Genomic DNA, 24,944 nt, shown 5'->3' on the forward strand with positions numbered 1-24,944 from the left:
ACCACACAGCATCATCCACTGTTTATTGGTTTATATTTGTACCCCTCCCAAACACCATGTGTTCTTTTAAGTGTCTACTCTAGCAAAACATCTCACTCCATTTTTCAAGGCAGTTTCCAGAAAAACACCACATGTCGGCTCTCAGCAAAACATACTCCTACATGTCTGCTTTAGTAAAAACATCCTCTCAGAAGACAGTTTCCAGAAAAACATCACATGACGCAACCAAGGCTCCAAAGAAACAAGAAATTTCCACTTCAGCCACTGAAATAACATTTTACTCACATCTTATTTATTCTCTGATAGTAAACTGTCAATCTATATTACTTTGCTTTCCACACTTAATTTATTTCTGTTGCTGGGAAGACAATTTTAATTAAGGCAGGGTTTTATCTTCTATCCAGACTAGTCTGGAACTTACTAGGTAGGCTAGTTTGACCTGTCATTCATGGCAACTGTCTTGCCTCAGCCTCCTAAGTGCGAGGTCCACAGGCATCAGTCATCCTGCTTGGTTTGTTTCTATTATTTCTGAATTTCATTTATGTATTTTCTCATCTCATTCTTCATTGCTTATGTTTCTGTGTAATTCTTTGAAGCTTTGCTTTTGTTTAGTGTGATTTTCATCAGTTACTCTTAACACCTGCAATTTTCTTATTTATGTTACTCTTCTGTAACAAAAACTCCATAATGTTTGACTGCTAGTCAGCCATGATTAGCTACTCTAATTCTACTACAATAGATTAGGTGGCCAAGTATAAAAGGTTATCACAGGATGGACACCTCTTCTATGCCAGGTACTGTGGTAAACATTTGGGATGGATGATCTCACTTGGTTCTCCAACAGGACAAGGAAATGAGAGTAAGTATTCTTAAGTTATATAAATGAATCAACTGGTTGTTGGTGAGGCTACACAGCCAATGAGCTCTGGCATTAGAGGAACAGATGAAATGTTAGTGCATCAAAATTTCCTTGGGATTGTCCCTACACATCCTGATGGGTCCTCTTATTCGTTAAGGACATACTTTGGGCACTGCAGCTGCAGCTCAGTGGTAGAGCATTTGTCTGGCAAGTATAAGGTCCTGGAACTGATCACCAGCCTGAGCAAAATAGTCTGAAGATGTATTGTGCTTGAGGCCCTGTGTATAGCATGTACTGGAGAACAGAACATGCATGTTCATAGTCTGTAGTTTGCCATGTAGCTTGGAATGCAAACACTAACAAGCACAAGGACATATTATTACTACATATGTTATTATGACAATAATTGCTCATTTTTAGCAATTATAAATCATGGAATTTATGAATTTGTTTCAAAATATGTAATTTCATATTCTGTCCCATTCTGCTTTCAGGATATTATTTCTTTTGAAAATATATTTAAATTATTTTTATGTATGTGAGTATTTTGTCTGCATGTATGTTTGTGCTCCACATGACTGCCCAGTGCCATCAGCAGCTGAAGGAAGGAGTCAGATCCCCTGAAACTGAAGTGAAAGATGGTTGGGAGTCTCCATGTAGGTGCTGGAAATCAAACTTGGGTCCTCTCTAAGAGCAGATAGTGTACCTACCTGCCAAGCTGTCTCTCTGGTTCAAAAATATTACTTAATTCTTGTATGATTTTTAGTTCCAATATGAATGTGGAATGTTTGGCACATAGTGGTCTATAACAGACTTTATTGTTTTTACTTTTGAAATAAAGGGAAGGGGAAGGGGGGCAGGATATGCCAAATGTAATTAGGAGCAGAGTGTGGAAACCACACCAGGGAGCAGCAACCATTGCGTGCCAATCATCTTCCTACTACAGGTATCAAGCTTGGCATACAGAAAGAACAGTGAGCAAATCCAAGTCAAAATATGCAGCTGCTGTTTACTAGGAAAACACCGGGTTAGCTTTGACTCTGTGATTATTTCTCTCACGTTACCTCATTGGTGGGATTCAACTTGTATTTCAAAAGACAGGATGTGAAAATCCTTTCCACAGTCTGATTTAAATAAACAAAACCCCAAATCAGATTAGTTCTAGGCCATGCTTCGTGGTGGAAAAATATCTCAGATAGTTCAGACATGCGTGACTCTGGAGACTGCCAGGCACATTAACAAAGGTTTAATATCAGAGTTATTTTTGTATCAGGCTTATTAAATTGCCGGCAAATGCTTATCTTCTCCTAAAGGCTTAAAAGATCTTGCTGAGTACACACAGATGTACAGTGGGTTCTTTGTGGCTTACATGCAAGTGTGCGTACCTGCCTTGTGTCGTCTTCTATATCCATATTGTGACATTTGGAGGCCTTTATCAGAGATGATAAAGTGAGAGACAATGAAAACAGGCCACACAGTCTCCTAGAGAGGGCTTGATCTCTGAAGCTGTTGCATTTGAATGTATTCTATCCGTATCAAAACTGCACTGTGGGCATAAGGAAAACAATTTTTCCCCCCCCAGGCAGCTATGCCATAAATGTATCACTTTAAATTAAATTACTTTATAAAAAGAAACTTTGTTTTTGAGAATTGGCAGAAGCAGCTGAGTGATTTCATGGTGTCATATCCTGTGTGTTTATGATTAATTAATTCTCCAACACTTTCCAGTTTTAACAAAGGATTAAACGAGCTAGTAAACCCTGAAAAGGCATAAATTTGTTCTATCTGTCCCTTTTTCAGACTGGAGATTAAACCTAGTCCTTCATATAAGCCAGACAAGAGCGTTACCACTGAATTATACTCTGGTATATTAATTCACTTCTTTGTTTGTTTGCTTGCTTGCTTGTTTTTGAGACAGAGCTTCTCTATGGAATAGCCCTGGCTATCCTAGAATTCACTTTGTGTAGACCAGGCTGCTTTTGCCTCCTGAGTGTTAGGAACAAAGGTGTACTCCACCATGCCCACCCAGCTCAATTCTTAATATTTGCAAATAAGTATGAGCTTCAGAGGTAAATTTCATAGGCCATCTTTGTAACATAGTCAATGTAGTTATCTCTTGTTTGGTGAAAATTCTAACTATGGTCATCACTTAATAATATATACAGTGTATCAAATTATATTACTAATGCCAAATACCAAGTCATGTTGTTGTATAGTACCTCTCATTTTTAGGACATAAATAGCCAATGAATGAAAAAGTAGTTCTTTCTCTTTCTATGAAGTAAAATTGTTTGGAAAATAAACTCAGTTCCAATAGTGACAATAGCTGCTACTTACACCTCTTTCACAGCTTATTTGAAGCTGAAAATGGAAATTTTAGACTGTGGCAACTGGTAAATGTCTTGTCTCATTAACTGAAATAACCCAGGTAGCTTACTGTCAGAACAAGTGTTATTCTCAAAGTTTTTTTTGTTAGTTGTTCAAGACTACAATTGGGTTGCAATATTCTTTCTATTAAAACCCAATTATAAGCCATTTATTTTTATCAACTCCTAAGCAGATAGCTTGCACAATATAATATAATATGATAGTATGTAAACAAAAAACTGTCTCTTTTATTTTGTTCAGTATCTAACTTCTAGTACTGAAAGTTATTTTACACCAAGACAAGCACACTGAGTAATTGCTACAAAGATAATTTGGGAGCCAGAAGAGTCAATTGTGGTTCTGTTTTGGGCACATTTGGGCAGCAAACAAGGCAATTTAGGAGAGTCATTAACCCGGTCACATTAGGCAATACAACAATACCATGATGACAGGAAGTACCCTGAGCAGACTAGTGGAAGACCAACAAGGTAAGAGCAGCAGCACTGGGTGGTCAGCAGCATGAGAATGGTACCCTACAGGGTTAACACATTAACACTGCTGTGCTCTAACAAATCTCTACATGTGGATAATACAGATGATAGAAGTTTCTTTTCTAGTGTCTGAACCTGAAAGTCCAAGGTTAAGGAGAGGGAGGAATATTCTCACCTTCTGGTTCATCGATAGGATCTTTACACTGAGCCCTCACGTGGTGAGCGTGGTAAGGTAGTATCTCTAACACATCACCTAACTCCCACCAGGCTCCACTGGTGTGATAATATCACGTCACAAAGTCAGGTTTCAGCATATGAATACAGCATAGGTCATCAGCGTCCTGCACACAGCATGGTTCTTAAGTGCCTTACAAAGACCATGATGGAAAAGATATTAGCTGCCTCTCACAGGTGTGCAGCACTGCTTTTGTTCTCATCTTTGGCATATGTATTGGCTACTCTTCTGCTGCTGTCACGAAACACCATGACCAAGGCAACTTACAAAAAAGGGAAAGCATTTAGTTGAACTTATGACTTCAGAGGGTTAGAGTTCATGATGGTGGAAGAAAGCATGAAGGCAAGAATGGCAGAGAGCTCATCTATCAAAGCACAAGTAGAAGGTAGAGAGGCACCCAGAATAAAGCAAGCCTTTGAACCCAAATCTCGTGCCTAGTAACTCTTCCTCCAATAGAGTTACAACTCCCAATCCTTACCAAACAGTTTTACCAATTGAGTCCACGTCTTCAAATATATGAACCTATGGGGGGCCAGTCTAATTCAAACCACAGTAGCTTAGCTCAATAAAATGAAGAAACCAAATATCAGCACATAATTTGTTATTTACACTTGGTCAAAGCAGTTTAAAAAGCAGGTCTGTTGGGTACTGCAGTGTATTCCCAGTTCTGCCTCATCTTCAAAGCAGAGTATAGTGGGACTGTTAATGAGGTGAGAAGGTTAGAGGACGAGGACGTGGGAAAGGTGCTTGGATGTGAAGGAACAAGACATTCCTGCTACTTTAGTTATATTACTCCTTCCTTTGGTTCTGTAGGCAAAACCATCAGCTTGTTGGCTGTTATGGTCCTGGTTGGAGATGGCCTGCACAATTTTGCCGATGGCCTAGTAATAGGCACAGCCTTCTCTTCTTCATTGGAGTCAGGAGTGACCACAACAATCGCTATTTTGTGTCATGAAATTCCACATGAAATGGGTAAGTGTTCCCATTTCTTGGGGGAGCCCTAGTCCATCCCCACCAGTAGTTTGCTTCAGTTCTTCTCCAGACTCATAATAAAAAATGGTAAATATCATTTTTCAGTCACTTCCCATCTATTTATTTATTTAAACAGTAAGCAAAACAAAAGAAAAGACATTCAACAGAAATGAAAACATGTACCCCGAGATAAAGTTCAAATACACCCTTTGTCTTCTTTTCCCAGGGTTCAGAATTATGCCTCAGGGATTCCAGCTGATTCAGTACAGAAGGGAGGCATTCAGAGAAGTCATTCTAAAGAACTTTGGCAAAGACTCCAAAATCTGCATGTTAAATATAGTAAACATGTTAAGAGGGAAACCATTGTGTTAAAAGATGGGTCTGTGAGATAACACATTTAAATGAAAATCAAAGCATAAATCAACATGATTAATATAGAATAATTAAAGCTAAGCATAAAATGGAAGCAACAGATATATGGTATCAGATATACATAAGATCTTTTTTGACTGTATAATTTAGTAACCTTGTATACCAACCCTGCTTCCTAGGAACCAAGACTAACTAAAATAAGGATTTCTAAAACAGACCTGGAGTTAGAAGAAGGGGATCTGTCTACATGAGTACTAGAGAGAGGCCTGCTAGCTACCTGGCTAGCTTTAATTGTCAAGTTGGCATAGCCTAGGGTCACCTAAGAAGGGTGTATACATTGAGTCATTGCCTAGATGAGATTGGTGGCCTGGGGGCATGTCTGTGAGGGATCATCTTCATTGTTCATTGATGGGCTAGGAGAGCCTAACCCATGGTGGACAGCATCATTCCCTGATCTGGAGGTGCTGACCTGCTTAAGAAAGCTAGCTAAGCATAAACGGGATTGAGCCAGCAATCAGTGTCCCTCCAAGGATTCGAGGTCTTGCTTGAGTTGCTGCCCTAACATCCTTTGATGATGCCTGGAAGTATAATACAAAATAAATCTTTTCCTCCCCTAAGATTTTGGTCAGAGTGTATAATCATAGCAAGAAGGAAGAAATTAGGAGAGGCTCATTCTGCTTTCAAGGTCAGGTTCATGTTGTCCCATAGGCAACTCCAACCCTCTTGTGTTCAATGTCCATTCCCTAAGGTCCAGTTACCAAGTTATTATTGACCCCCTGTAGCCAAGGTCTTTTCTGTGCGCATTAAAATTTAATTGGTGTGTATATCACACCTTATAGTCATGTGTTTAGCTGCTACACTAGTGGCCTGGTATTTGACTTTCAACCTCAAATCCCCTGCAGTAGAGCAGCATGTAGCAGGCCAGTGTGCTTGTATCAAGAGCTGTTACTGGAACCTGATGTGCAATGGAATTAGGGAATGGAACCACACATGTTTCTTTAATTTCAGCTTCTATGGGATGATGGAGACTGAGACATAAACACTCTAGAGGAGGTAGAATGTCCATCTTTTGTCACAAAGGTATGGCAAAGTATGGTGTTCCCTGACCATGAAAGTAGAACATCATTTTCTAAAGAGAGATTCTTGTTTCTCTTATTAACTTTCTGAGGATTTAAAAATGTCTAATGAAGTAGTTTTCCTTTTTCCCTACAAACAGAACCCAATTAAGTAAGTCATAAAAACCTATAGAGTATCATGATTCTTGAGGCAAGGATCCAGGACAAAGGAACAACAGCAGCCAACTCAGAAACACCTGGGTAGAGGGTATCTTTGTTTTGCATTTATCTGATTTTGAAATGCCACAGAGTGTCAGAGCTTGGAGAACACGTCACAGACCTCTCTGCATGGCTTATATTTAGGCAGAGGTGTAGAACTTCTCCACTCTCGACTTCATCTGGGTGGTGAGCCCCAGAACTGTATGGTAGATGTGCTTAACTAACTGGTCATTCACCTTACTGTTCAAACCAGTTCCATTTGCTGGAATTAAAAGCAAGTAAGTAGTACATGAACTTATCAGAAGCATCTTCACATAAGTGATGGTGGTATTTTCTCACCCCACCCCAAACTCCAGGAGACTTTGCTGTGCTCTTAAGCTCTGGACTCTCCATCAGGACTGCCATCCTAATGAATTTCCTAAGTGCCCTGACAGCCTTCATAGGACTGTACATTGGTCTCTCGGTGTCTGCTGATCCACGTGTCCAAGACTGGATTTTAACAGTGACTGCTGGGATGTTCTTGTATTTATCCTTGGTGGGGATGGTAAGCATTATGGATTTTCTGTTTTGTTTTGCTGTCACCGGAAATGTGAAAACCAGGAGGAAAAAAATCAATTAAAATGGGAGAGCCAAAGGTATTATAAAATGTAGATAGAGAGAGTGTAGAAAAGTAAATACTGTGTGGAACCCAAAAAGGTAAGCTGGAACATAACTTAAGACTCAGAAAATACTGATGTTCTGACAGTCACGGAAGTAGAAGGCTGTAATCATAGCTTCAAACCTGGCAGCCAACTATGCTACTCCACTGTGTCTATACACACATCCTAGACTTGCAGCCAACTATGCTACTCCACTCTGTGTCTATACACACATCCTAGACTTGCAACCAACTATGCTACTCCACTCTGTGTCTATACACACATCCTAGACTTGCAGCCAACTATGCTACTCCACTGTGTCTATACACACATCCTAGACTTGCAGCCAACTATGCTACTCCACTCTGTGTCTATACACACATCCTAGACTTGCAGCCAACTATGCTACTCCACTCTGTGTCTATACACACATCCTAGACTTACAACCAACTATGCTACTCCACTCTGTGTCTATACACACATCCTAGACTTACAACCAACTATGCTACTCCACTCTGTGTCTATACACACATCCTAGACTTGCAACCAAGTATGCTACTCCAGCTCTGTGTATATACACACATCCTAGACTTACAACCAACTACGCTACTCCAGCTCTGTGTCTATACACACATCCTAGACTTGTAGCCAACTATGCTACTCCACTCTGTCTATGCACACATCCTAGACTTGCAGCTGAAAATGGAAGTTCTGTCAAACAGCCATTCTGCCTAAGCACAAGTGTCAACAAAATTTGTCATTTAGATTGACAACCAACCACGGGTCTTACAAAATAGTTCATTTTTGAATATGGAAGGCCTGTCATTCTGGTGAAATAAGGAAGGTTATGACAGCCATTTGGCATCTAAATCGCAATGTATTTCTTAAGGAAATTCTTGCTAATAATAATGAAAACCTGCTCATTGATTTTCATTCTCTATAATCTTATTAAGAAAATTAGAACATGGTAAATTTTACCCACCTGTTCTGTCTCTTCTTTGTTGCTTTCTCTCTCTCTCTCTCTCTCTCTCTCTCTCTCTCTCTCTCTCTCTCTCTCTCTTTCTTTCCTTACTTACTTTCCTTCCTTCCTGTGACTCTCTTCTCCACAGGATAGGCCATTTTTCTTTAAAGTCACCCTCTGTTAGACTTTTTTGAATTTTAAACAGTTTTAGGATGGGGCTGGGATATACCTCAGTGAGTTACATACCTACCTGGCTCACATGCACGGAGCCCAGAGTTCATTCCCCTGCAGTATATAAGCCTGGTATGGTGATCCACACTTGTAATTCCAGCACTTTGGAGATCGAGACAGAAGGATCAGGAGTTAAAAGTTCATCCGCGGCTATATAAAGAGTTTAAGGTCAGCCTAAGCAACAGGCCTTGTCTCAAAACAAAAGCAAAAGTCCTCAGAGTAAAAGCTAAATTATCACCCCTTCTTCTGAGTTAGAAGACAGCAAAGAAAACGGAAATGTGTGGACAAAAGCAAATTCTGTTATTCCCTGTATCCTGGAGAAGATCAAGCAAAATAAACAGTCTTGAAGGTGATTTGTGGAGCAGATCCTTAGGGATTGACTAATGGTGATGCAGTACCCGGTAATTTGCTCTCCAGGAAGTAAGTACAAAGAGTTGTTCCCTAAGAGAAAAAAAAAATAAGAGAACAAGAAGTGGAGCTTCAACAGCCAGAGGACCAGAGTGTCCAAGAGGGCAGGTTTCAGAGCGGTTCCCATGGTGAGCGCCAGCTTTTGAACCCGGAGCTCCTGATCCCTGGCAGCTTTTCTTTTTTTTTTTTTTCCCCGGAGCTGGGGACCGAACCCAGGGCCTTGCGCTTCCTAGGTAAGTGCTCTACCACTGAGCTAAATCCCCAGCCCCCCCTGGCAGCTTTTCTTAATCACGGGGAGTCAAGTGGATTAAGTCAACACCAGGCACACATTATGTTTACGAATGTTTCTAAATGTTGCTCGTCATGCTAACAAAACATCTTAATTTTGATAATGAAGCTAAAAGGACATCAAATTCTACCTCTAAGCTTTGCCTCCCAGCCTGAGGTCACTGATACTCCATGGTCCTTCTGAAGTAAGGAATCGGGATTTCTAACACGCCACCACTTCCTTTTAATTGAGGTGCGCTACCCATCATTCAGACGCCTTTGTCCATCTTCAAGTTCACTGCTGAGCCGCCTGCTTCAGCTTTTGACTCTTTGGTCCCTTCTGGGGCAGTTGCGGAAGGTCACGGTATTTTTTTGAAGTTTATTTTGTTTTCTAAGCTAGATTGGATTGCTCTTCAAGGTATGATCGATGTGTATGTACAGAGTTGATCCCCTTTCTTTGCTAGATTATATATATATATTTCCAAAATAGATGAGGAAGATTATTTGTCCCGTTTGTCATTTGGAAGCCTAAGTAATGTTACCATTTCCCCATCACTGTACCTGCTGTGTATCCTGTAAGGATAAGAGAAAAAGCAAGGCGGGCTGATACCCTAGGAGAGACCAGCTAGTATAAATTTTGACCCTACTGCAACTTGCCATTGGACAAAAAAAAATAAATAAATAAATAAAAAAATAAAAAAAAAGTCAGCACCCTGGCAAGAAGACAGGAAAGAAAATCCTGTGAATTTCCTGGGGCTGCTTCTAAAATCCAGGTCCCTTGCTCTCACGGCCTTCAGAGTAAATTCTAAACAAATACAGATCTTTCACATAGTGGCGACTTTAACTGTTTCTGTACTCTGGGGCTGTGCCAAACAAAACAGTCTGTCATTTAGAAAGAGGAAAACATGGTTCAGAGACCGTAAAACAGCAAAGAAAATAAATGAAAGAAACTGAAGGGTAGAGGGACCATCTTGGGTAATGCAGTTTGCTAATCCTCTATGTTTATCGGGCTTGCCCTGAGGAGAGTTAATGTGAAAAGACCAGCTGCCTGTGCTGCCTGTTTGTTTGTTTCAAAGAAGTGAAACTCCTAAAGAGGAAGAACTGTGGGCAAGAAGGGGCCATTAGCCATGAGGTCAAGTTGGAAGGAAGTCTTCCCCAGGGAAAACTGCCAGCCTTCCTTCTCCCAAGTGGGGTGGCCTTATCCAAACCCATGAACTCCAAGTTGTCTTGAATCCTTTCTAAAAGGCATGAGGAATCACCCCAGCTCTGTATGGTCAGGGGAATCAATATACCGGGAAGAAGATCAGTGTCCCAACTGGATTTTCCTCAAAGCAAAGACATAGGAAAACACACATTCCCACAGCCTCACGTGTGTATATGTGCATGTGCGTGTGCGTGTGCGTGTGCATGTGCGTGTGTTGGAGGTCAGAGGTCAACCTCAGGTGTTATTCCTCAGAAAGAGCCCATCTTGATTTTGTGGCAGGGTCACTCCCTCAGAGTCGAGGCTCACTGATTAGGCTAAGTCTAGCTAGCAAGCCCCCAGGATCTATTTGCCTTTACCTCCTGGTTCTGGAATTACAAGTGCACGCCGCTGTACCTGGCTTTTTATATGGGGGCTAGGGATGAAACTTTGGTTCTAGGCGTAGATGCCAAGCACTTCACCATTGGAGTTATTCCCCTCAGCTTTAAAAGGGGTTAGTTATGCCCCTTTCTCCCATTGTCCAAAGATGTTCCTATAGACATTCTCTCTCCACAGTTTTGTGCTTGGGTGACAGAGATGTCTTCTTGGGGTGCCCAATGACATCAGGGACATGCCAGGACAAATGGAAGGAATGCAAGGAACTGTGCAAGACTAAATCTTGATCTTCTAGGGTCTTGGTGGGCTAAGAGATGGGGATGGGAGAGTACACAGTGACGTAAGTAAAAGCCATTAACAATTTCCCCATCTGTCACTCAGAAGTGTGAGTGCCCTCATTTTAATTTCAAGTTCCATCTACCCAAGGTTTCTTTCTGGAAATAGCCAGGCAAAATGCCCATGAGGACTTAACAAAAAGTTAGAAAATGTCCAATCCATTGCTGCTCTTGAGGTCCTATTTGCTATTTATCTTCTTAGATTCCAGAATACAAACTTGTTTCTCCTTACCTGTACATAGCCCATGGCCCAAATTGAATTTCCTTCCTGGTAGGCACAATCCAGTTGTCACTGAGAGGTCTGAGCCCTTGTCATTAACTTTCATGTTCCCATTAATAGCCTGCTCACTACTGCTGGATTCGGTTGCCCAAGGGACACTTTGGGGACTCTCCCAGTTCCCAGCTACCCTGGCTTCTTATTGTAATCAACAATGAGTGTGCCCATCACCATAGCAACTTTCTTTGTTGGTTGAACATCGAGTGGATTTCCCCAGATTCTCAAATTATAGTCATAGCTTCTAGTTCCTTGGGATCTGTTATGTCCTCTGCCTCTCTGTCTCTGGGAACAAGGTCTCTGGTCTGGTACCAACTAGGTTTTTAGGAACAGGAAGCACAAGCATAACAAGTGGAAAACTAGCCGTGTTGAGGTGTCAAGACTTTGTGATTTGTTGTTGCTGCTTCTGCTGTGATTTCTAGTCTTACCTTCTTTATACTTTGGATGTCGTTCTCTCTTTATTTCCTCACTTTATGAGGTAGAATGTTATATCTGTCATGAGGTTCAAAGCTTCCTTTCTAACATTAACATTTAAAGCTAGACATTTCCCTGTAAAGCGTCACTCACAGACCCCCTTGTAGTCTGTGTTTTCAGTATGCTCCTTTGAAGTGTTTTCTAATTTCTCATGTATTTTGTTTTCTTTTTTCTGATGCATGCATAATATGGAAGTATATTGTCTGAGTAATACTTGAAATCTAAATGTCTTTCAGTTGCTGATTTAATTAAGTGGAACTGTAGAGCAGGTATGTTTTCTTATATTAGTGCACAGGTATGCACAGGTATGTCTTGAGACCTGTATACCACACGATCTATTTTGATCTATGTTAGTTGTTAGATATGCAGTTCTGAGAGCACCAGTTAAGTCAACTTGATTAATCATAGGAGTCAAATTTTCAAATTAATTCCTGATTTCTCCCACTGGTCTAATGCTAAATTACCAGTGGTGTGAGTTTTCTTACTTCTTCTCTTAGTTCTGCCAATGTTGTTTCATGGGTCTGGGTTTCTGTCACTTGCTACACATATATTCAGATATTTCTTTTGTCAGTTTAGGCTGCTGTAAACACAACACCACAGTCTAAGTGGACCTTGCAACAGAAATGTACTTATCACAGTAGTACAGACTGGGAATTCCAGGGTCAAGGTTTTGGCCAACTGGGTTCCCGGTCAAAGCATTCTCGGTTTCAGACAGATGTTGTCTTGCTATGTCCTTGTGTGGGGGTCCAGCTATGAGTAGGGGTTTTAGAATTTCAATCTCTCATCTCTTACAGTGGTACTAATTCTACCATAATGCTCTCACACTCATGGCCTGATTTCTGATGTGGTTTGAATATGACGTATGAGTGACAGGTTTATATATTAAATGCATAGCCCACAGCTGGTTGGATGATTTGTGAGTTACTAGAAATGTTAAGAGGTGAAGCACAGCTCTAGAAGTAGAGCACTGTCTCAGACTTCTCTAGAGTCACAGATGTTATGGAATACCTTTCTATATTAAGGTAATTTATTGGGACGACTTACAGTCTGCAGTCCAGTTAACCCAACAACGGGCGGCTGTGAGTGGGAGGTCCAGGAATCTAGTACTTTCTCAATTGTTTCAGCTGGTCTTCTGTAGAAGTGGGTTCCAACAGATGTGCTGGCAAGTAGGTGCAAGCAGTCAAAGAAGAGTGAATCTTCTTTCTTCCAATGTCCTTATGTGGGTCTCCAGCAGAAGGTGTGGCCCAGATTAAGGTGTGCACCACCATGCATAGATCTGGAGCTTGCTTTGTCCCCGGCTGACCTTGAACTCAAGAGATCTGCTTACCTCACTCTCCTAAGTTAAAGGCCTGTACTATCTTGTGTGGGCCTAAGCTATTCATGGCCAATATGCCTCAAGGTCTCCATGTCAAGATCCAGGTCAGAAGCCTGTATCTTCCAGCCTCAAGATCTGGATCACAGGTGTGCCCTCTGTTTCTGGATTGTAGTTCATTCTAGATATAGTCAAGTTGACAACCAGGAATAGCCATCACAGACACTAATGGTGTATCTTTGAAGACATATTTGGCCCCATCTGTTTGTTTATCTTCCTGTCTGCCTGCCTGTCTGTCTGTCTCTGTCTCCTCTGTCTTTCTCTCCCTCCCTTCTTCCTCCTTCCCCCTTTCTATGTGTACACATGTGTGTTCTCTTCATCATGAGGTGAAAAATCTCTATATGTTGCCCATCCCATGATTTTCTGCCTCAACATGGGCACAGAATTACAGATTCAAGTGTTCATGGGCCCCATCTCCCTTCTGTCTGCCTGTTTGCCTGCCTGCCTGTCTGTCTCTGTCTCTCTGTCTTTCTCTCTCCTTCCCTTTGTTCCCCTTCCCACTTTCAGTGTGTATACATGTGTGTTCTCTTCATCATGAGGTGAAAAATCTCCATCCATTGCTCACCCCATGATGTTCTGCCTTAACATGGGAATTACAGATCCAAGTGTCCATGGGCTCAACTCTTTCAAACTGTGAACTAAAGCAAACATTTCCTCTCTGTAAGTTGTCAGTGCAGTTTTTTTTTTTTTTTTTGGTTATATCCAAAGAAAAGCATCTGGTAGGCTTCTCAGGACCTTATTTTCAAAGGTTTCTGCAATAGGAACTAGGGTTTTCATGGGCAAGGTCTGGGAAACCACACCTGTACCACCTAGAGCACAGCTGCTGTGTCTTCCTGGTGAATGACACTTCCACCGTCTCCATCTGAGAAAAGATCCTCGCCTTGGTGTCTATTGTCTTCTTAACTGTCGCTGGGCTGTCCTTTCTCATTTGTACCTTCCGCTCTCATTTTGAGAACTAAGTGGTATCGCTCAGATAGAGTACTTGAAGAAGGATGTAGCAGAAATGTCTGCCATAACCAGCAATCTCTATTGTCCATTCACCTTGCTTGTTCAAGTTCTACAAATCACTAAAAAATTGTCTCTTGATGATTTAATAGATGTATATAATATATAACAGTTTCATATATATGCATATATATGGAAGTTTTAATTCATATATAATATATAATTTCATACACATCTATAATATATGATACATATATTCTATACACATATAACTATATTAGTCAGTATTCTCTAGAGTAATAGAATTTATAGAATGAATCTATCATATCTGTCCAGAATAATTCTCTCTCTCTCTCTCTCTATATATATATATATATATGTATATATATATATATATACATATAATGAAGCCTGAAGAAGACTCTAATGGTAATGAAGAAATAGATTTGCCCACAAAAGCTAGCAGGAAAGGAGTAAAAGCTTCTTTCCCCCATGTTCTTTATGTAGGCTGCCACAAGGAAATGTGGTCTAGATTAAAGATGGATCTTCCCACATCAAAGATCTGGATTAAAGGTGTATTTCCCACCTCAAAAGAGCTATATAGAAGTGTGTCTTCCCACTTCAAAGATTTAATAACAATCTTTAAAAAAATCCCTCAAATGGGTACCCAGCCATTTGGGTTTTAGCTAATTCCAAATGTAGTCAAGTGGACAAACAAGAGTAGCCACGAAAATAGCATTTGACAACTTTATACATATATATTTGCTATTTTATATATGGTTATAATATGACAATGTTATATGTTTATATATATTTTCTTTTTTTATTATTATTAACTTGAGTATTTCTTATATACATTTCGAGGATTATTCCCTTTCCCGGTTTCCGGGCAAACATCCCCCTCCCCCTCCCTTCCTTATGGGTGTTCCCCTCCCCACCCTCTCCCCATTGCCGCCCTCCCCCCAACAGTCTACTTCACTGGGGGTTCAGTCTTAGCAGGACCCAGGGCTTCGCCTTCCACTGGTGCTCTTACTAGGATATTCATTGCTAACTATGAGGTCAGAGTCCAGGGTCAGTCCATGTATAGTCTTTAGGTAGTGGCTTAGTCCCTGGAAGCTCTGGTTGCTTGGCATTGTTGTACATATGGGGTCTCGAGCCCCTTCAAGCTCTTCCAGTTCTTTCTCTGATTCCTTCAACGGGGGTCCTATTCTCAGTTCAGTAGTTTGCTGCTGGTATTCGCCTCTGGTTTGCTGTATTCTGGCTGTGTCTCTCAGGAGCGATCTACATCCGGCTCCTGTCGGTCTGCACTTCTTTGCTTCATCCATCTTGTCTAATTGGGTGGCTGTATATGTATGGGCCACATGTGGGGCAGGCTCTGAATGGGTGTTCCTTCAGTCTCTGTTTTAATCTTTGCCTCTCTCTTCCCTGTCAAGGGTATTATTGTTCCCCTTTTAAAGAAGGAGTGAAGCATTCACATTTTGATCATCCGTCTTGAGTTTCATTTGTTCTAGGCATCTAGGGTAACTCAAGCATTTGGGCTAATAGCCACTTATCAATGAGTGCATACCATGTATGTCTTTCTGTGATTGGGTTAGCTCACTCAGGATGATATTTCCCAGTTCCAACCATTTGCCTACGAATTTCATAAAGTCATTGTTTTTGATAGCTGAGTAATATTCCATTGTGTAGATGTACCACATTTTCTGTATCCATTCCTCTGTTGAAGGGCATCTTGGTTCTTTCCAGCTTCTGGCTATTATAAATAAGGCTGCTATGAACATAGTGGAGCACGTGTCTTTTTTATATGTTGGGGCATCTTTTGGGTATATGCCCAAGAGAGGTATAGCTGGATCCTCAGGTAGTTCAATGTCCAATTTTCTGAGGAACATCCAGACTGATTTCCAGAATGGTTGTACCAGTCTGCAACCCCACCAACAATGGAGGAGTGTTCCTCTTTCTCCGCATCCTCGCCAGCATTTGCTGTCACCTGAGTTTTTTTTTTTTTTAATTAACTTGAGTATTTCTTATATACATTTCAAGTGTTATTCCCTTTCCCGGTTTCCGGGCAAACATCCCCCTCCCCCCTCCCCTTCCTTATGGGTGTTCCCCTCCCAACCCTCCCCCCATTGCCGCCCTTCCCCCATAGTCTAGTTCACTGGGGGTTCAGTCTTAGCAGGACCCAGGGCTTCCCCTTCCACTGGTGCTCTTACTAGGATATTCATTGCTACCTATGGGGTCAGAGTCCAGGGTCAGTCCATGTATAGTATTTAGGTAGTGGCTTAGTCCCTGGAAGCTCTGGTTGCTTGGCATTGTTGTACTTTTGGGGTCTCGAGCCCCTTCAAGCTCTTCCAGTTCTTTCTCTGATTCCTTCAACGGGGGACCTATTCTCAGTTCAGTGGTTTGCTGCTGGCATTCGCCTCTGTATTTGCTGTATTCTGGCTGTGTCTCTCAGGAGCGATCTACATCCGGCTCCTGTCGGTCTGCACTTCTTTGCTTCATCCATCTTGTCTAATTGGGTGGCTGTATATGTATGGGCCACATGTGGGGCAGGCTCTGAATGGGTGTTCCTTCAGTCTCTGTTTTAATCTTTACCTCTCCCTTCCCTGCCAAGGGTATTCTTTTTCCTCATTTAAAGAAGGAGTGAAGCATTCACATTTTGATCATCCGTCTTGAGTTTCATTTGTTCTAGGCATCTAGGGTAATTCAAGCATTTGGGCTAATAGCCACTTATCAATGAGTGCATACCATGTATGTCTTTCTGTGATTGGGTTAGCTCACTCAGGATGATATTTTCCAGTTCCAACTATTTGCCTACGAAGTTCATAAACTCGTTGTTTTTGATAGCTGAGTAATATTCCATTGTGTAGATGTACCACATTTTCTGTATCCATTCCTCTGTTGAAGGGCATCTGGGTTCTTTCCAGCTTCTGGCTATTATAAATAAGGCTGCGATGAACATAGTGGAGCACGTGTCTCTTTTATATGTTGAGGCATCTTTTGGGTATATGCCCAAGAGAGGTATAGCTGGATCCTCAGGCAGTTCAATGTCCAATTTTCTGAGGAACCTCCAGACTGATTTCCAGAATGGTTTTACCAGTCTGCAATCCCACCAACAATGGAGGAGTGTTCCTCTTTCTCCACATCCTCGCCAGCATCTGCTGTCACCTGAGTTTTTGATCTTAGCCATTCTCACTGGTGTGAGGTGAAATCTCAGGGTTGTTTTGATTTGCATTTCCCTTATGACTAAAGATGTTGAACATTTCTTTAGGTGTTTCTCAGCCATTCGGCATTCCTCAGCTGTGAATTCTTTGTTTAGCTCTGAACCCCATTTTTTAATAGGGTTATTTGTTTCCCTGCGGTCTAACTTCTTGAGTTCTTTGTATATTTTGGATATAAGGCCTCTATCTGTTGTAGGATTGGTAAAGATCTTTTCCCAATCTGTTCATTGCCGTTTTGTCCTAACCACAGTGTCCTTTGCCTTACAGAAGCTTTGCAGTTTTATGAGATCCCATTTGTCGATTCTTGATCTTAGAGCATAAGCCATTGGTGTTTTGTTCAGGAAATTTTTTCCAGTGCCCATGTGTTCCAGATGCTTCCCTAGTTTTTCTTCTATTAGTTTGAGTGTGTCTGGTTTGATGTGGAGGTCCTTGATCCACTTGGACTTAAGCTTTGTACAGGGTGATAAGCATGGATCGATCTGCATTCTTCTACATGTTGCCCTCCAGTTGAACTAGCACCATTTGCTGAAAATGCTATCTTTTTTCCATTGGATGGTTTTGGCTCCTTTGTCAAAAATCAAGTGACCATAGGTATGTGGGTTCATTTCTGGGTCTTCAATTCTATTCCATTGGTCTATCTGTCTGTCTCTGTACGAATACCATGCAGTTTTTATCACTATTGCTCTGTAATACTGCTTGAGTTCAGGGATAGTGATTCCCCCTGAAGTCCTTTTATTGTTGAGGAGAGTTTTAGCTATCCTGGGTTTTTTGTTATTCCAGATGAATTTGCAAATTGTTCTGTCTAACTCTTTGAAGAATTGGATTGGTATTTTGATGGGGATTGCATTGAATCTGTAGATCGCTTTTGGTAAAATGGCCAGTTTTACTATATTAATCCTGCCAATCCATGAGCATGGGAGATCTTTCCATCTTCTGAGGATTACTTCAATTTCTTTCTTCAGTGTCTTGAAGTTCTTATTGTATAGATCTTTTACTTGCTTGGTTAAAGTCACACCGAGGTACTTTATATTATTTGGGTCTATTATGAAGGGTGTCGTTTCCCTAATTTCTTTCTTGGCTTGTTTCTCTTTTGTGTAGAGGAAGGCGACTGATTTATTTGAGTTAATTTTATACCCAGCCACTTTGCTGAAGTTGTTTATCAGCTTTAGTAGTTCTCTGGTGGAACTTTTGGGATCACTTAAATATACTATCATATCATCTGCAAATAGTGATATTTTGACTTCTTCTTTTCTGATCTGTATCCCCTTGACCTCCTTTTGTTGTCTGATTGCTCTGGCTAGAACTTCAAGAACTATATTGAATAAGTAGGGAGAGTGGGCAGCCTTGTCTAGTCCCTGATTTTAGTGGGATTGCTTCAAGTTTCTCTCCATTTAGTTTAATGTTAGCAACTGGTTTGCTGTATACGGCTTTTACTATGTTTAGGTATGGGCCTTGAATTCCTATTCTTTCCAGGACTTTTATCATGAAGGGGTGTTGAATTTTGTCAAATGCTTTCTCAGCATCTAATGAAATGATCATGTGGTTTTGTTCTTTCAGTTTGTTTATATAATGGATCACGTTGATTGTTTTCCGTATATTAAACCATCCCTGCATGCCTGGGATGAAGCCTACTTGATCATGGTGGATGATTGTTTTGATGTGCTCTTGGATTCGGTTTGCCAGAATTTTATTGAGTATTTTTGTGTCGATATTCATAAGGGAAATTGGTCTGAAGTTCTCTTTCTTTGTTGGGTCTTTGTGTGGTTTAGGTATAAGAGTAATTGTGGCTTCATAGAAGGAATTCGGGAGTGATCCATCTGTTTCAATTTTGTGGAATAGTTTGGATAATATTGGTATGAGGTCTTCTATGAAGGTTTGATAGAATTCTGCACTAAACCCGTCTGGACCTGGGCTCTTTTTGGTTGGGAGACCTTTAATGACTGCTTCTATTTCCTTAGGAGTTATGGGGTTGTTTAACTGGTTTATCTGTTCCTGATTTAACTTCGGTACCTGGTATCTGTCTAGGAAATTGTCCATTTCCTGAAGATTTTCAAGTTTTGTTGAATATAGGTTTTTATAGTAAGATCTGATGATTTTTTGAATTTCCTCTGAATCTGTAGTTATGTCTCCCTTTTCATTTCTGATTTTGTTAATTTGGACACACTCTCTGTGTCCTCTCATTAGTCTGGCTAAGGGTTTATCTATCTTGTTGATTTTCTCAAAGAACCAACTTTTGGTTCTGTTGATTCTTTCTATGGTCCTTTTTGTTTCTACTTGGTTGATTTCAGCTCTGAGTTTGATTATTTCCTGCCTTCTACTCCTCCTGGGTGTATTTGCTTCTTTTTGTTCTAGAGCTTTTAGGTGTGCTGTCAAGCTGCTGACATATGCTCTTTCCTGTTTCTTTCTGCAGGTACTCAGTGCTATGAGTTTTCCTCTTAGCACAGCTTTCATTGTGTCCCATAAGTTTGGGTATGTTGTACCTTCATTTTCATTAAATTCTAAAAAGTTTTTAATTTCTTTCCTTATTTCTTCCTTGACCAGATTATCATTGAGTAGAGCATTGTTCAATTTCCACGTATATGTGGGCATTCTTCCCTTATTGTTATTGAAGACCAGTTTTAGGCCATGCTAGTCTCATAGCGCGCATGGGATTATTTCTATCTTTCTGTACCTGTTGAGGCCCATTTTTTGACCAATTATATGGTCAATTTTGGAGAAAGTACCATGAGGAGCTGAGAAGAAGGTATATCCTTTTGCTTTAGGATAGAATGTTCTATAAATATCCGTTAAGTCCATTTGGCTCATGACTTCTCTTAGTCTGTCTACGTCTCTGTTTAATTTCTGTTTCCATGATCTGTCCATTGATGAGAGTGGGGTGTTGAAATCTCCTACTATTATTGTGTGAGGTGCAATGTGTGTTTTGAGCTTTAGTAAGGTTTCTTTTACGTATGTAGGTGCCCTTGTATTTGGGGCATAGGTATTTAGGATTGAGAGTTCATCTTGGTGGATTTTTCCTTTGATGAATATGAAGTGTCCTTCCTTATCTTTTTTGATGACTTTTAGCTGAAAATTGATTTTATCTGATATTAGAATGGCTACTCCAGCTTGCTTCTTCTGACCATTTGCTTGGAAAGTTGTTTTAAAGCCCTTCACTCTGAGGTAGTGTCTGTCTTTGTCTCTGAGGTGTGTTTCCTGTAGGTAGCAGAATGCAGGGTCCTCGTTGCATATCCAGTTTTAATCTATGTCTTTTTATTGGGGAGTTGAGGCTATTGATGTTGAGAGATATTAAGGAATAGTGATTATTGCTTCCTGTTATATTCATATTTGGATGTGAGGTCATGTTTGTGTGCTTTTCTTCTCTTTGGTTTGTTGCCAAGACGATTAGTTTCTTGCTTCTTCTAGGGTATAGCTTGCCTCCTTATGTTGGGCTTTACCATTTATTATCCTTTGTAGTGCTGGATTTGTAGAAAGATATTGTGTAAATTTGGTTTTGTCATGGAATATCTTGGTTTCTCCATCTATGTTAATTGAGAGTTTTGCAGGATACAGTAACCTGGGCTGGCATTTGTGTTCTCTTAGGGTCTGTATGACATCAGTCCAGGATCTTCTGGCCTTCATAGTTTCTGGCGAGAAGTCTGGTGTGATTCTGATAGGTCTGCCTTTATATGTTACTTGACCTTTTTCCCTTACTGCTTTTAATATTCTTTCTTTATTTTGTGCGTTTGGTGTTTTGACTATTATGTGATGGGAGGTGTTTCTTTTCTGGTCCAATCTATTTGGAGTTCTGTAGGCTTCTTGTATGCCTATGGGTATCTCTTTTTTTAGGTTAGGGAAGTTTTCTTCTATGATTTTGTTGAAGATATTTACTGGTCCTTTGAGCTGGGAGTCTTCACTCTCTTCTATACCTATTATCCTTAGGTTTGATCTTCTCATTGAGTCCTAGATTTCCTGTATGTTTTGGACCAGTAGCTTTTTCCGCTTTACATTATCTTTGACAGTTGAGTCAATGAGTTCTATGGAATCTTCTGCTCCTGAGATTCTCTCTTCCATCTCTTGTATTCTGTTGGTGAAGCTTGTATCTATAGCTCCTTGTCTCTTCTTTTGGTTTTCTAAATCCAGGGTTGTTTCCATGTGTTCTTTCTTGGTTGCTTCTATTTCCATTTTTAATTCCTTCAACTGTTTGATTGTGTTTTCCTAGAATTCTTTCAGGGATTTTTGTGTCTCCTCTCTATGGGCTTCTACTTGTTTATTTATGTTTTCCTGGAATTCTTTCAGGCATTTTTTGGATTCCTCTCTGTAGGCTTCTACTTGTTTATTAGTGTTTTCCTGTGTTTCTCTAAGGGAGTTCTTCACGTTTTTCTTGAAGTCCTCCAGCATCATGATCAAATATGATTTTGAAACTAGATCTTGCTTTTCTGGTGTGTTTGGATATTTATTCCATGTTTGTTTTGATGGGAGAATTGGGCTCCGATGGTGCCATGTAGTCTTGGTTTCTGATGCTTGGGTTCCTGCGCTTGCCTCTCGACATCAGATTATCTCTAGTGTTACTTTGTTCTGCTATTTCTGACAGTGGCTAGACTGTCCTATAAGCCTGTGTGTCAGGAGTGCTGTAGACCTGTTTTCCTGTTTTCTTTCAGCCTGTTATGGGGACAGAGTGTTCTGCTTTTGGGCGTGTAGTTTTTCCTCTCTACAGGTCTTCAGCTGTTCCTGTGGGCCTGTGTCTTGAGTTCACCAGGCAGGTCAGTTGCAGCAGAAAAGTTGGTCTCACCTGTCGTCCTGAGGCTCAAGTTCACTCACGGGGTGCTGCCCACGAGCTCTCTGTGGCGGCAGCAACCAGGAAGATCTGCACCGCAGTTTCCGGGAGCTTCAGTGCACCAGGGTTCCAGATGGCGTTTGGTGTTTTCCTCTGGAATCAGTAATGTGTGCAGAGTGCAGTCTCTTCTGGTTTCTCAGGCGTGTCTGCCTCTCTGAAGGTTTAGCTCTCCCTCCCACGGGATTTGGGTGCAGACAACTGTTTATCCAGTAGATCCCTTCAGGTTCTGGTGGTGTGTCAGGCGCAGGGGTCCTGCCGCTCCTGGGCCCTCCCCCATGGGAACCCAGAGGCCTTATACAGTTTCCTCTTGGGCCAGGGATGTGGGCAGGGGTGGGCAGTGTTGGTGGTCTCTCCCGCTCTGAAGCCTCAGGAGTGCCCACCTGACCAGGCGGTGAGGTCTCTCTCTCACGGGGTCTGCATATGTTTATATATCTATATTATACTATAGTTATGCTCATCTTTTTACTCTCTTATCTTTCTCCTGCCTCCACTGCCATCCTTCCACTCAGTCTCCATCCCATTTTCATGTCTTTCTGTTTTATTTTCTCTTCATGACCCATTACTTTTAATCAGGACCCCTCATGCAGGCATTGTTATTAAGTTGTCTACTGGAGGATGAGTAACTCATTGGAGCTTATAACCTGAAGACAATGGTTTCCTCTCTTCAAAAACTTTGAATAGGGGTGGGAAAAAAAAAACTTTGAATAGTCATTCGGTTCCTTGGGTGGTATGGGGTCCCATAAGACCTTCCCCCATCTGTGGATAGCAGTTTACTGGCTTTGTTTTCTGAATGCTGTATGTGGGTATCCATAGCTATTGTGAGTTTGTGAGTGCCACAGCATGTCATGCCAATAAGTTAGCATTTTATGCCTCATTTCTATCATGGAGTTCTTCCATTATTTATACCCTTTCTTCTTAATGTTTCCTGAAACATGGAGGAGGGACATGGGTGTCCCATTTAATCATGAGCATTCAACCGTGACTAGTTCTCAGCACCTTAAGCAGACATGACTCTTTGAATTAGATGCTGTTTGCTGTAAAGGGAAACTGGTTTTTAAAAAATTAGTGTGTAGGATAGCACTAGCCTTGGTATAAATGAAAATATTTAGTGGCAATTTGACAATAGCCAACAATAGTAACAGATTCACTTCTAGTACTTATATGTCCTCCCAGCTATGGGCTGGCTTTGTGATAAAGTCTTTGGCACTAGGCATGAACTCCCTCCCTCTTATGGAGTAGGCCTCAGATCTAATTAGAAATCAGTTGGTTTCCCCTGTAACAATCATGACATTATTACACTAGCAAGCATCTGTTGCTGTGCAAGTTGATATTGTAGCATGCGAGGGCTAAAGTTGGGAAAGACCATCACTAACTCTCCTTCCCCAGGTGCCCACATAGCAACTTCTGTCACAACAAAAGCTAGCCACCAGGGAGCAGGCTTCCAGTTCAGTTCTAGCCAGGATTTCTTTTATTCTGTAGCCAAAATAAGTGATATCTTCAGCATCAGGCTCTAAACATTCAGTTCTGGTGGACAACTAATGACAGTAACCATAACCCATCCAATTTATTGTGGACAGGGAGTTCTGGGACCTTCCTGGCCAACTACTCCTAGGGTAGGGCTCCATATCTGGCACTTGGATTTTTATTTAATAAACCATGGTTTCTGGGATCAGTACTACCCATTCGTGCATGCCTTTCAAAAAGTACTTTGCCAATATTTTTCAATTAGCTTATAAGGTAATGAGTTTCCATATGGCTTCTTCATTCATTCATATATATATATATATATATATATATATATATATATATATATATATACCCTTAGTTTCACGAAACTACCTTCTGCACTCCATATTCTTTCCATTTCTGTCTACACTTTTCCATCCTCAGTATTCCTTCTTACTGTTTTCATAGTATACTTGCTCCAAACCTTAATTATAACCAGATCTTTTAGTTTGATGTTTTATTCATAGTCTCCCGTTTGCTACAAATATTTTATGAGAAATAATCTTTGTACATACAACATTCTACCGAAGTTATATACATATAACTCCCCCTAATCTAGAAGGTTCTGTGACCATATTATCTAAGGTCAAAAAGGACTTGGAGATGTCACGAAGGTTTAGGTGTTTGCAAATGAGTCTTGACAATAGAAAGCCTAGACTGGACTGTGATTAGGGAGGGAAAGCTAAAATGATAAAATGAAGGTCTGAGCTATATAGCATTGTGAGATTTAAAGACAGAGGAAAGGGCCAGGAGCCAGCGAGTGGGTACTCTCTAGTCTAGAAGACAGAAAGGAGAAGAAAATTGACTCTTCCCCTGAAGCTTAGGAATGGAGCCCAGCACTGATAGCACAAGAATTTTAACCTGGCAAGACTCATACTAAGACCAGGATGTACAGAACTGTAAGATAGCATGTTTTTGTTGTCTCAAGGCACTCAGTTTGTGGTCATCTGTTAATAGCAGCCATTGAAAATGAATCCATCCCTTTGGTACCAGCTTATGTTTAGATGTAATTGGGAATGGAGACAGCTTTGTAAATGCATCTTTTTCTGTCTGAGAAACTAAAATTCCTTCTGAGAAAATTCTCAGAATTGAAAGTGTACAGGATTTCTCAGGCTCAGCATCTTTCAATTTAATAAATCATGTAGATGTAAGGAAAAATGAACCCTCAAAGTAACGTCTTCAGCAGTTTGGGTAGAGAAGCTTCGTTTTTAAATGACTATCGTGTATTCTATAATACATAAGTTAATTAATTTTTTAAAAATACATGGTTATGCCAGGGATGTTTTATTTTTGGAGCTGAAGCAAAGTCTCAGACCTTCAGGCATTTTTCCTAAGGTTTTAGATTCTGTAGTCAGT

The 24,944-nt window shown here is 40.7% G+C and overlaps 1 protein-coding gene across 4 annotated transcripts in view; it reads left to right on the forward strand.

Annotated features, from left to right (window-relative positions):
• Positions 1-24,944, forward strand: part of Slc39a12 (solute carrier family 39 member 12) — an 88,346-nt gene that overhangs the window by 51,697 nt on the left and 11,705 nt on the right. For all 4 annotated transcript variants that reach the window (XM_087590274.1, XM_087590275.1, XM_087590276.1 and 1 more), the window contains 2 exon segments: positions 4,766-4,924; positions 6,927-7,114. In XM_087590274.1, coding sequence (XP_087446400.1) covers positions 4,766-4,924; positions 6,927-7,114 — 347 coding nt within the window.

Source organism: Rattus norvegicus, chromosome 17, assembly GCF_021556685.1.
Source record: "Rattus norvegicus strain SHRSP/BbbUtx chromosome 17, alternate assembly SHRSP_T2T, whole genome shotgun sequence".
NCBI lineage: Eukaryota > Metazoa > Chordata > Mammalia > Rodentia > Muridae > Rattus > Rattus norvegicus.